The sequence below is a fragment of the Aedes aegypti genome, chromosome 3 (assembly GCF_002204515.2).
Source record: "Aedes aegypti strain LVP_AGWG chromosome 3, AaegL5.0 Primary Assembly, whole genome shotgun sequence".
In the NCBI taxonomy this organism is placed as follows: domain Eukaryota; kingdom Metazoa; phylum Arthropoda; class Insecta; order Diptera; family Culicidae; genus Aedes; species Aedes aegypti.
This window is the reverse complement of record NC_035109.1, coordinates 297,212,974-297,226,370: the sequence shown is the minus strand read 5'-3', so window position 1 is coordinate 297,226,370 and position 13,397 is coordinate 297,212,974. Positions and strand designations below refer to the sequence as shown.

Below are 13,397 nucleotides of genomic sequence, written 5' to 3'. Positions count from 1 at the left end.
TCAAAGAGGCCTTAAGTGTCCGTAATACAAATCAAAATGGTAGTTAAAACACGATTTGAAAGTTGTTCTTATTGGTTTTATTAATTTGGTATTTTCTCTCATCAAAACTCAAGATTATGGGTAAAAAAACCAGAGATTGGTGCTATGAAAATTCTAATAATGAAAAATGTGATACGATCAAAGTTATGGAAAAAAATACGTGATAATAGTTCAAAACATTTTGGTTGACGAGTATACGCTGTAAAAACATGGTTTTTCAACAGATGAAAATAAAAAATGATAAATTTACCTGAATTTCCATTTTATTATTTATTGCCCCCCTCCTCGACACATTTTGACGGAAAGTGACAAAAGAAGATTTTAAGATTTGTTCCGGCCTAATTCAATCGCTAATATTTCGCTTGTGTTTTCAACTAATTGAAATCTATTAGCTTTAACAGCAAGAGCACAACCATTCTGTTGCGATACATATAAACAAGTTCAATTTATGCTGCCTTTATCGAACAAAAATGCAAAACCCCGAAAACCGCCAATATCGCGTCACCACTGTGCTCGAGTCATTTCGCATTCGGGTTTGAAAAAAACGTTGCGAAGAAGTAGATTACAGTTTTGAAGAGCCGTGACATTTTTTTGTTTCGAACGGTCATGGTTTGCTTTGGATTTTGATGGTCGTGTAGAAAAATGTGAATGTCGAGGTGGTAAATGTTTGCTACAGTACATTTCCCATCCCATAGGAATGATCGGGTAACCAACCCCGGTGAGACCTTGCCCAAGCAACACACATGTTATAGTAGAGTATTATCAACTTATATATGACTAGATCTGGTCATATATCAGTTAATAATGATCAAATATAACATATGTGCTGTTCGGATGTTCGTATGCTGACAGGGAAGGGAAGCTCCTCTCTTCGAAGGGTGTAGCTCGTCTCAGCGTCTGTTCTTCATGTTAGGGGCGATTGATCATCGTCCTAGTGTCAGCGTGGGACTCTGTGCACGATGGACAGGAAAATGAATGACGAGCTTGTGCAACTCTACGGTGAACCCAGTATCCAGAAAGTCGCAAACACTGGAAGGGTACGATGGGCGTGGCACGTTCTAAGAAAGCCGGACAACAATCCCGCAAAAATTGTATTCATCTCGAATCCGGCCGGCACAAAACGAAAAGGGCCGCAACCAAGCTAGGTGGTTTGACCAAGTTGATCAGGATCTTGAAAGTGTGTGACGATTGAGAAACTGTAGGCTAGCAGCCAAGTGTGTAGGCGTAATTTTGTAGCGCAGGTTATGTCTTGAAGGACGTAGCGCCATCAAAAGTAAGTAGGGGGTCATGGGTCAAGAGTGACACGCGGGGCAAAAGCGCCACCTCTAATTTCACGTAGTTCAAATTAGTTTTTTGATGTTTAACGCAGGATAAGAATAAATTGAGGGTTGTAAATCTTACAGTTAAAAATGTTTAGTACAAAAAAATAGAAAAATGTCTTTAACTCACCAACGCGAAAAATGCGAAATATTATAAAGATGTAAGACTGCAAAACAAGATTTGACTCCCAATAAATACAAAACATATTGAAATAAATACGGACAGTATTGATGATTTTAAATTGTTCAATATAGCTGCGAGGATTTTTTTTATCGAAAAAGTCTTTTGACATTAAGTTTTACATATATAAAACAGTATGTCTTATGGGGCAAGAGGGACACCGCAACTTTCTCATATAAAATCAAATGAACTTTTATTTTTCTTGTTTAATATTACATTAAATCAATGTTTCCCACTAAATATAGTCAAAATAAACCATCTTGGACATTCAAAATGGTTTCTGAAAATGTTTACTATTATTGTTACAGTCAAATAAGATGAGAACTAAATTAATTTCGTAAAATTACTTTTTAACTATAAGTCAGCTTTTACCCCTCAGTTTTTATCTTTACTTACTCTAGAATTTATCGTTTTGGCGGGGAAATAATAATATACAAAATTTGTGGCATTTTGCTCTGGTGGTCTTCTTACCCCATACGAGTGCCAGCCCCGTGCCTCGTTAAAAAACCTCATAAGAAGGGACATTTTCAAAAATCTCAAATCATCATGTGTTTCTTATATTTTTGAAATCTATTGAAACCTCATTTAGAACAAGAGGTGACCTTGCCCCTACATTGGAATAATATTCAAAAATTGTGCTAATCAACCATGATTTGAACCTATATATCTTAAGGTGTCCTTCTTGCCCCCTGCCCCCCCTAAGTAAGAGATGCCTGGCCGGATTCTTCTAATAAATTCTTATGAAAACCCTTATCCCCTAGTTCCATTTGGTTTCGTTTTCTTGATTCTTTTATGGTTCCTTTTTGTTTCTGTTTGGACTCTTTATTAAGGTTCTCTAATGTTTCAATTTTTAAGACATTCAACTGCCTTGAAACGCAAGTCAGTCCCATCTGCATTTTCGTCAAAATTGAGTTGAGTTCAGTTTTCAACATAACTTCCAATGAGCTTTTAACTGCACTTATGAGACAACATGATTTGTTCAGAAAAAAAAATAGGAAAAAACACCAAGTCAAATTGCCCCATAGTGAAAAGTAACCGCATATCAGACGAATCATGTATTGGTCATCTTTATATTTTTCACGAAAAGATATCAGAGGGGTCATGTACAAATTACGTCACGCCCCAAGGGGGTGGGAGGGGGTCGAGCCAAGCGTGAAAATCCTTACAAAATTTTTGGAGGACTCATACAAAAAGTGTGACAGGGGGGGGGGATTTGTCGAAAAAGTTGAAATTTAGCGTGACATAATTTGTGTACCATCCCAGAGTGAAAAGCAATTTCTGAAAGTTTCATTGAGATTGGTACATGTTCCAATCTGCTGGAATTTTTTGATTATTTGTAGGGAAAACGATTTTGAAAACTTCAAATTCCATTTTTTCATTGCCTACTTTTTAAAGATGGGACTGACTTGCGATTCACGACAGTTTACAATAGAAATATTAGTAGTAGAACGCTAGTGGCGTTGTTGTCACAAAATTGATTTTAATAATTATTACCTTAAATTATGGGTTTTCATTGTTTGTTCAATACCATGTTGTTGTTTTGGTTTCAAAAATTAATCTGACACTTTGTAGCCCGGTACTCACGCTGTCAGTTCGTGGCAAACTAGATGTTGGTAACACGAACAGCAGCGACAATAGCATTCTTAGGTTAATGCTTCTACTCAGTTTACTCGCTAACATCCCTGCCTTTTGAGAAGAGACCGGTAGTCGTCTACGGGCACGAAACGTGAAATATAACTACTAGAGAAGGGCCTTCAAGCAATTTGAATGTTTGGACGTCGAATGCATCTTTGGAGGATAACTGTGTGCACGCTAACATCAAAGTACCCATTAATGGGTAAAAAAGTACCCATTTCCGAGAAAAGTGGTTTAACTCATTAAAAGAGTAAGGCCGACTTACCCATTAAAGAGTATTCGCTTCAAACTTCATATAATGGGTATTTTTCACTCTTGATCTTTAGAACGAAAATGGGTATTTAAACCTCACTTTTTGCAGCAGATTGAGGTTAGGGTTTCAGAGAAAATAAATAACGGCACTGTTAGAAGATTTCGTAAATACAATAAAGTATATTTAGCGCTCATATGTACGAATTACAGAATTGGGAAATGTATCAAACACTGGAGTGGTGAAGACGCTGATATGCTCCGAAACTTCCTCCTTGAAACTAGCCAGAAGACGACAACTTTGTCCTCAGGAATGGCTGTAGCAGACAGTAAGAACTCTGACGAGAAGTTAAGATTCTGAAATGTGCAAAAAAGGAGCAATTCGTAAAAATAATCATTCCGGTAAACATCACCGTTATTACTTACGCATCTGTAAAATAAACTAACTTCCTTGAGTAGCGTGATTTCTACGTTGAACAACATTTTTTTTCGATAATTCTGGATAACAAACGAAACAAAACAGGAAAATTGCGACATTGATGGTGCTAAACTATACCACGTGTACTATTTACCCATTATTTTAACGAGAGAGCAAACTTTTTAATGGGGCTAAAGTACCCTTTTTTATGTCATTGGAAAATACCATTTTTCTGACATTTCCATACAGCTCATAATAATGGGTACATGGAACCCATTTAAAGGGTACTTTTAAGTTAGCGTGTGTGGCAGCGAAGGACTGTCCAATAAACCACATGATCTTTTTTTTTATTTTCAGACCCAAATAGGGGAACTTACGTATTCTCAGCAGTCTAAGCGGGTGAACTTTTTAAAATGCAATTATTTTCAGCATGACGCAAGATAAATAGCAGGGGATACCTGAAACACACTTGTGCATACTTGATTTAATAGTCGATATTCACAATATAACACATTACTATCGAAATAATCGATATTTTGTAATCAAAATCACGAGGCACTTTTACTATTGTCGGCAATGCAATATCTTTTGTCGGCAACAAAAATGTTCACTTCGTCAATCAAAAACTGCGGAACAACTGGTATATGTATAGGTTAGAAATCATGTTTGTTGACATCGTCTGAAAATAAACGTCACTCATTATGCTGTACTTGGTGAAAGGGCCAATGCAGAAAATGCATACTTATAAAATCAAATATATACCTACTGCTGATTTGCTGCTGACAAGAAAAATAATCGTCTATCTCGATGGGTGGGACATTACTACCCTGAAATGGTCAAGAAAATCAATTTTCTTTGATCGGAGTACGCAGCTAAAACCAAATGTCATTTCCTATGGAACTCACTGTATCAAATTTCTTAACCCATTCGGTCACGATTTTTTTTTACTTCTTTTGAACGAAATAACATACTATGCTTTACCGTTGAAATATGGCTTAATCAACGCGTGAAGTTCGGGCCCATTCACATATTTCATAACACTGCAGAGGGTGCGTGGGTGTCTTCAAGATGTTACACACGCTAAGTTCAGTTTACCTAAAAATGGGTAATTGATTCACCCAAATTTGGGCTTCTGTTGCATAACCTATAGTATGGGTAAATTATACTGATGAAATTTGGTGAAATTCACTCATATTATGAGTAAAATATGTTTACCTACAGTGACTCAATTTCATTTTCGTACGCGGCACTGTTTTCATATCAAATTGATATCAAACTATTAAATGGTGCATGGACTTCGATATACTTTATCAATAACGAAGGTCATAGGTGTCATCTATTGTTTGTCAATGACAAACTGTAGTCATTTGCTCAAATCTTTGGAATAATGGAAAAGTATTGGGTTTGTGTCTATAATTGACCCAATTCCATATTCGTACACCTAACAAAATAGAAATGTTGTTGATTGATTGATTGATTTGACTTTATTAACGAGATTTTTAGCCCTGGGCTAGTTCATCTCGGGACCAACGGCTTTACTTCCTTTCCGAAGGAAGTCGTCACTATAACTTTTTACGTCATAAGTGACTATGTCGGGGATGGGATTCGATCCCAGGTCCTCGGCGTGAGAGGCGAGTGTTCTAACCACTACACCAGGTCCGTCCCCCAGAAATGTTGTTTTCAAAACTAATTTTTAAAGGACTAGATGATTGCTTAAGTTCTTCGTTGTGTTGTTCAGATGTACTAGAGTACATTTGGAAAATTTATAAGTGGACATATTTGAAACTTGAATAAATTTAAGAAAAATACCACTTTTCCCATATTTTTTGCTAAAATATTCGGTAAGTTGAACAATAACTTAATTTTTTTTTCAACATCATTTCCTTAAGAATGATTACTGCGAATATTGCAAAAGTTTCAAAAAATTATAATCTGTTTTAGAGTAGCTAGGAGTGAATATCGACAACTTATACTTTTGGATCTTAGGTAATAGACCATTTATAATAAATCCAATACCAAAAATTCTAGTCAATTTCTATCAATTTGGCTCCTAAATGGATATACATAATCCATAGTTAATTTTCGTATCAAACCATTGCGTAATTATTATTTTTAATTTACATTTTACTACCAAACATGATTATAGAGATTTATAGAATAAACATTATTGCCGTAACCGCAACACAAATGTTTTTTTCAAATTATGAAAACAACAGGATATATTCTAGAAAAAAGTATATCAATGCTCTCTGCTCATTCAAGTTATTTTGTATTTTTCTTATGAAATTAATAAATGGCAAAATAGGGTGCTATTTTGAATATAATTTGAATATTAATTCAAAGTTAATTGAATATTACGATATCATCAATTATGTGGAGGTATGTACAGCTTATAAGCTATAGTTTAGGGTACTTTATTTAAAAAAGAAGTTCGTGGTTCAGTAAAACTCATTTACCCATACAATAAGTGTGTGCACTTTTCCGCGATTATGAGTAAACTTTACCCATATTTGGGTAGACTGATCTTAGCGTGCAGATCATACAAAATTCGGAAAATATTCTTACAAACTACGTTATGAGGTGGTGGATGGGTGTTGAAAATTGTAATTTTTGGCGTTATGAAACATGTAAACATTTCGATTTTTGACAAACTTCAGCGCGTCGAGCTAATTTACAATGACGTCACGCTGCAACTTCAAACCCTTTATGGACCGATCCACGAGTTCATAAATTTGACGTTCAAGCGGTGCCGAATTCACTGGTTTCCATAGTCACATAAATAGCACGGCACCACAGAAAATTTCAGAAAACACTATTTTTATGGTTAGGTTGGTAAGTTGGATATGGCAGATTGGATTTTCAAACATTTTCAAATTTGGAATCGCCCTAGTAAAACAGTTGGTTGAGTAGCAATATCATTGAAATGTATTACAAAAATCTTGTTTATAAACAAAAAAAAAAATTTTGTGTCTTGAAAAGACACAACAAATATTAATAATACATTGAATTCACCAAATGCGAACTTCAAAAATATCAGATTGGCCCTTTGCAAAACCATGTTCAACACCACCACATAAAAAAACATCACCCTGTAAAACAACTGGAGTGTTGCCAAATTTGGTGTTCATTTCAAAGACGTGTGTTTTATGTTTTGCCTAGTTTATTGGAACTCATGCGCTGCTAAATTCAAAGAAGTGTATATTAAAAGTCTTGGTTTTGCTCAACATGTTCTATGTTACTTATTCACAAAAACTTAACAAGTTTCACTTGAACTTCTCAATGCCTTTCAAATCTAAATAATTTATGCATCAATATAGAATACAGATTTCTGGCAACCTTGGGCAGTGATAAAAAGCAGTTGCCGAAGAATGCAAAGTGCAATAATTTTATTTTGTGATTATAAAACGTTGAAATGAGGTATTTTTATGAACTTTGGAAGACAGAGCAAGTGTTTTTTATTGCTTAAGTGATCGGTGTATAACAGTTATGAAATATTTGCATTGGAGCTGAGAAATGGGCCCTTCAAAACGGTGAGTTTTTTCTTAGCTATTCTTGTGTTGTTCTCTTCGGCAGGCCAAGAATGACGATAATATCGAAGGCATTTTTTTCTTTTGGTGATAAATCCGGTATTTTATGATATTTTGTGATCAAATTTCTTTTACAAGGGACCTCATACATCAAATAATAGGCTGAGAGTATTGAAGCTAAGGTGTGTTGCCCAGATTAATTGTATGAAGGATAATAAGTTGGTGTTGCCGAAAATACCCTCACGGTGCCGAAGCCATCATTTACCCTATGTTAAACCATTTCTCAACACTTCGACCTCGTTACAAAGATCAATATACTGACGCGCCTCACAATCTAAATTATTATCGCTTTGGGTATAATTAATTTAGACGCCACCACTATTGATTCCTAATCTTGAATATTTAGTCTGCGGAAAAAGTGGTTTTCTTCCATTTCTTTTGTCGCCGAAATTATAGCCTTTTGAAGTGCAGTGATTATACGAGCTATACCGGCGCTCACCAAGTACCTAGATCTCTGCCCAATAAACAAAACCGTCTGAAAGGTTTCCATTTCTTTATGCTATTTAGCTTCTGGAATTAATTTATGGTAGCGCAATGGGGCTGTTCTAATCATGGCCTGTCTCTGTATGCTTTACCCATATCGCAATAGGTAATTGATGACTTTTGATAGGTCGGCACGCAATTACCAAGTTAACCGTCGGAGTTTCACATCTTGAACCACGTATCACATGGAGTATGATAAATGGTCAACCAAACCGGTATGGGGTCACGATAACGGAAGCCGAAAAACGCTTTCCACATTTTCCTCACGTGCTTTTTGGAGAGGAAATTCTGAGAGAGACAGGGTTGGGATTAGTAGGCATTTTAGGCTTGATACGGTGCGAGTAAAAGATGCTCATTTTCACTTTCATTTGGCGTTCTCTTTCGAGAGTGTGGGTGGGGAAATATTATGGCACGGTGATAGAATTTTCCTTACGATTACGCAATGAATTCCGTGTGCACCTGTTTGTTTGCTTAGTGAGGACTAAGTACCGGGGACTTTATAATTAATGTTGATTGATTGCTATAACCAGTGCTGTTCTTCTGCTTCTTCTTGGCATTACGTCCTCACTGGGACAGAGCCTGCCGGATCATAATAACGATTCCTACAGAAATTTCTTCAGAAGTATATTCAGGGACTTCCTCAGTAGTCCAGGAGTTTTTCGAGAGATCCTTTTTGGAGTTCATCAAGATCTACTTGTTTCATCATAGGTTACAGAAATACCTTACAAAACATCTCAAATAATTTATGAAAGAACAAATTTTGACTCCCTTGGAAGAATACATGTAGATTGCCTTAGAAAAGGTATTTTCTGAATTTATTGACGAATCTCTGGAATTCCTGTAGGTATCCTTCAAAAAAAAAAAAAAATCCTGGTTGCAATCTTAAAAAATCCTGAAAGACAGTTTTGTAGGAGAGTCTCGGAAAATCCTGGAGGCAATTACTGGTTAAGCTCTTGGAGATATTCTAAACGAGAATCTTGGACGAATCACTGAGTGAATTGCTGAAGGACTTTCCTTTGATTTTTTAAGTATATTTCTCATGGAATCTCTGAGTTTTTTTATGGTTACCTATCCTTAGGTATACAAGGTATTACAATTCAACATCTTACACAAATAGCATACCTTTCGACAAATCTTCCACACTTTTACCTACGACGACGCATGCTTCTCTACCGACGATTCCTCTACCTGAGGTGCGACACTACCTCTATTCCAACAAGGTGGCCTATCGAAGACCCTTCAACAACCAAGAAAGGCAAAAATCCAGGAAATACGCTGGCCGAGAACCGGAAAACGTGAATTCCGAACGGTGGACCCCATCGCCAACACTTCATTCAAGTACCACATCTACTACAGCGTTGGCGACAGAGCAGAACGTGGAGTTGGCTTCATAGTGATTGGGAAGCAGATGAAGCGAATTATTCAGTGGAAGCCGGTAAGCCTGATCAGCATATATGCGCCAACGAACGATAAGCCCGATGATATGAAGGATGAGATCTATGAGAGCCTAGATTAGGCCAAGACCAAACAAGATGCCAAGATAGTCATCGACGACGCAAATACGTAGATCGAGAAAGAAGATTTCTTCCGACCCGTCATTGGAATGGAAAGCCTGCATTCCGTTACCAATGATAATGGCCTGCGGCTAGTAACCTTCGCTGCTGCTAGAGGGAGGGCAATCAGTAGTACCTACTTCGCACTAAAGAATATCCGCAAACACACCTGACGACACCCGAGTGGGGATGTCTGCTCCCAAATAGACCACGTGCTGGTTGATGGGCGACATTTCTCAGATGTCATGGATGTCAGATAGAAGGAGCACTTTCAGCAATTGTTGAACAGTGAAAATGAAAATGTAGCAAGGAACAGGCCCAGACAACCAAAATGTACGTATAACGGAATCACCTTTTGCGTTATGCGATGCTTAAAAGTGGAAAGTTTCACGTATAAGATGATACGAAAAGGTCTTATACGTACAAAAGTGGAGGCGATATACGTGCATTTTTATATGATGAAAAATAGCATGCAATGCGAGTCTGTAGATTTTATTGCGAACTAATCTGTACTGTTATGCGACTCAATTTATGATAACAAAGTTCATTTAACAGCTGCTACGGATTGATCCGACTTACCTTGTACGAGTATACGGGACAAAACAAAATGTACACATGAACTAAAAAAAAGTGTTCGGATCGCAGACGAGGTGTCAACTTCGTGACGTTAGACGGGTTGAAGCAGGAAGACGCACTTTTGAATTTACTGTTCAACATTGCACTCGAGGGTGCTATCCAAGGTGCTATCAGGAGATCTGGCGTGCAGAGAAATGGCACTATAGTCGACTCTCCACATCTCGATATCTCTCCCTATTTCGTTGACTGCTTCGGTCCCTTAGGCAGCGTCCATTTATTACGTAACGCTGAAATTGGAATTTTTTGACCCCCTCCCCCCCCCCCCCTACGTAACGCTTTTTGTATGAAAAATTCAAATTTTTGTATGAGCCGTAACGCTTGAGCATACCCCCCCCCTCCCCCTAGAGCGTTACGTAATTTGTGGATGCCGCCTTATGTCTGCATTCGATTTCGCTCTCCATATCTCGATATCCTCCTTATCTCGATATCTTCAGATCTCGATGTGTTCCTGTTGATTTTTTGTTTCCAAATTTCACTTCATATGTCGATATGAACTTTATCGAAGGTTACTAGACCAGATTAAAATAATTCAGAACAATTTGGAAACCCGAAATGAAGTTTGTTTGTTTATTATTTTCCTAGTAACGAAGTGATTTTTAGTCTAGTGTTCTTTAAATTAATGTTCTTTGTCTCGATCTCTCCCTATCTCGATTATCCCTTCGATATCGAGATGTGGAGAGGCGACTGTATTATCACAAGGTCGCACATGCTCCTTGGCTTTGCGAACGATATAGACCTAATTGGAATCGATCGCAGGGCAGTGCAAGAGGCCTTCGTGCCTCTGAAGAGGGAGACAGCGTGGATAGGCCTGACCATTAATTCTACCAAAACGAAGTACATGGTTGCAGGTAGATATAGAGTCAGGCATGGTGGTGTAGGTGCTGAGGTAGTGTTTGATCGGGATGTGTTTGAAGTTGTTGAAGAATTTGTTTACCTTGGAACACTTGTAACATGTGACAACGACGTTTCCCGCAAAGTTAAAAGACGTGTTGCGTGGCTGCGAATAGGGGCTTTTACGGGCTACGTAACCAGCTTAGGTCCCGCTGCTTGCAAACGGAAACAAAATTCGCCCTGTATAAAACATTGATTCTTCCGATGGCTCTCTACGGGCACGAATCGTTGATATTGAAAGAGGCAAACCAGAAGGCTTTCAGTGTTTTCGAGCGTAAAGAGCTGCGGACAATACTCGGTGGGAAACTCGAAAATGGTGTTTGGCGCCAACGCATGAATCACGCGTTGTATCAAGTGTACAAAGATGCGAATATTATCAAGCGTGTAAAATACGGCAGACTTCAATGGGCTGGTCACTTAGTGCGACTGTCGGAAGAAAGAATTGCAACAATAATATTCAGCAAGGAACCAGGTAGAAGTCGGCGGCTTCGGGGAAGACCACGAATACGCTGGCTGTACCCAGTGAAAGAGGACCTGGCGACCCTAAACGTTCGGGGCAACTGGAGAAATTTCGCCCAAGACCGACGAAGATGAAGCTCTACAATACGTCCGGCAATGACGTGACGATACGCTGTAGCCATCAAGGTATTAGCCATCTTGAATTAATTTCTGATGAATTTCTTGAAGAAAATTATACAAAAATTCATACGAGGAAAACAGATTTTCTCTACGAAATTTTTGGGAGTTACTTTATTTTGCAGTATTCGTTATGTTTATTGAAATTTACTTAAATAATCTATCAATCTTATTTGTGAGTTGATCTTTTTAAAACATGAAACCATTCAAATGAATCTTAAGTATGTATTAATCCTCATTTATCATAATAAACCTCTATATTCGCCGCCTTTTACTGCTCTGTACATTCGGTGGTGTACTGGCGGGACTGCTGGCATTCGGTTCCAGCGACATGGATCCCCGGGTACGCTTCTGTGGCCGCTTGGGAGTGCTTTCTGGATTTTCGTGCTTTGCTTTGCTTGATTTGGTATCTTTTTCCTTGTCAATTGGTTTCTCTTTTTCCGGTGCTTCCTTTTCTTTGCCTGTTTAGAAGATTATGTGATTAGGAAACGAACTAGCGTGTATAGAAGAATTGGGCTTACCAGGTTTAACAACTGGTTCCGGTTTGGCATCCACTTTCTTGCTCTCCTCAGTGATTGTGATGGGCTCCTCAACGGACTTCCGCTTCATGACGGAGGAAAATTCCGCTTCCGGTAAGCTGAAATCAGATTCCTCGTTCGGAAGCGAAAGTTGTTCCTGGTCGTCCAACGCCTTTAGATTGTACATTGTCCTCAGATGGGACCACACCATATCGCTAGTGACTTCCCAGTTCAGCGCCTTGGACAGCCTTTCGGTTATACACGCGATGGCAAAGTGTCGATTGATTCCTACCGGGCGAATCCCTTCCATGGCGAAGAACAGCTGGATTTCATCTTCCGGTGACCACTCGAAGTATTCACTGTGGTCGGGTTTGTCCTTCACGAGGGTCATTTTGGCGCAGCCGGATCTGTTTATTACACAAATTCGATTGATATTCGCGGTGCACAAAGCGATTTATTGAAAAATCAACCAAAACCGTGATGAAATTGGAATGATGTCGGTTGATCACTGCCGTCATTTCATAAGCAAAACATTTTTCTGACAGTATCATAGTTGATCTGTTAGAATGGTTGTCCAGTCGTACTGTTTGGAAATTCCCGGGAATTTTAATATGATGGATCCGGCAGGAATCAGGACGAAAGTTTTTCTCATTTTTTCTAAATTGGCTTGTTTAGTGCTAGATACCACTTTCTTACGTATTATGAATTTAGGTTAAAAATTGAACTAGAATCCAAAGTTTCACAATTTTTCGTGTCCTGTAACTAATTTTAAAACACTTTTGAAATTAGTACACTCAGGCAAATGAACTATCGGAATACATAGGAACCACTTGGAAAAAATCGTCACAATAAATCGTGGTTGAAATTCATAGCTTTGTCTTATTAAACCAAAATTTCAAAACAAAAATATGTTTTCGCGGCAACCTGGAATTGGGTCCTAAAATGTTTAATGAATTCTTGTTTTTATTTAATAATACGAAAGAGCATGTTATTGCAACTACTTTAGCAAGTTTTCCAGCTCAAATAACGGCTATAACATTTTTAAACTTCAATTTTAAAAATTGTTTCGAATATGAACCTTGACACTTGTGATCTTGTTTGACATTCACTTTTTCGACAAAAATGCCACAGGGCATATAGTTTGAACACTGGGGTTGTTCCTATCTGACATTTCGGAAGGGACACGGAAAACAAAATATACCCAACATTTGAGTTTAAACCAAAAGGTGTGACAAAATCATAAAAAAATGTT

At 37.9% G+C, this 13,397-nt stretch overlaps 1 protein-coding gene across 1 annotated transcript; it reads right to left on the bottom strand.

The window, feature by feature from the left end:
- Positions 1–11,712: 11,712 nt before the first annotated feature.
- LOC5577096 (MRG/MORF4L-binding protein) lies at positions 11,713–12,678 on the bottom strand. Its single transcript, XM_001663129.2, has 2 exons — positions 12,149–12,678; positions 11,713–12,088 (listed from the first exon to the last, which is right to left on the bottom strand). Exons 1-2 carry the CDS (start codon positions 12,534–12,536, stop codon positions 11,883–11,885), a joined length of 594 nt encoding a protein of 197 aa, XP_001663179.2. The 5' UTR covers positions 12,537–12,678; the 3' UTR covers positions 11,713–11,882.
- Between the last annotated feature and the right edge of the window lie 719 nt (positions 12,679–13,397).

Bases quoted from the DNA above. Each gene is read 5' to 3' on its own strand.
- LOC5577096 (XM_001663129.2), bottom strand. From the start codon at position 12,536: ATGACCCTCGTGAAGGACAAACCCGACCACAGTGAATACTTCGAGTGG. The intron at 12,089-12,148 runs GTAAGCCCAATT...TCTTCTAAACAG, and splicing joins GGAACCAGTTGTTAAACCTG to GCAAAGAAAAGGAAGCACCG.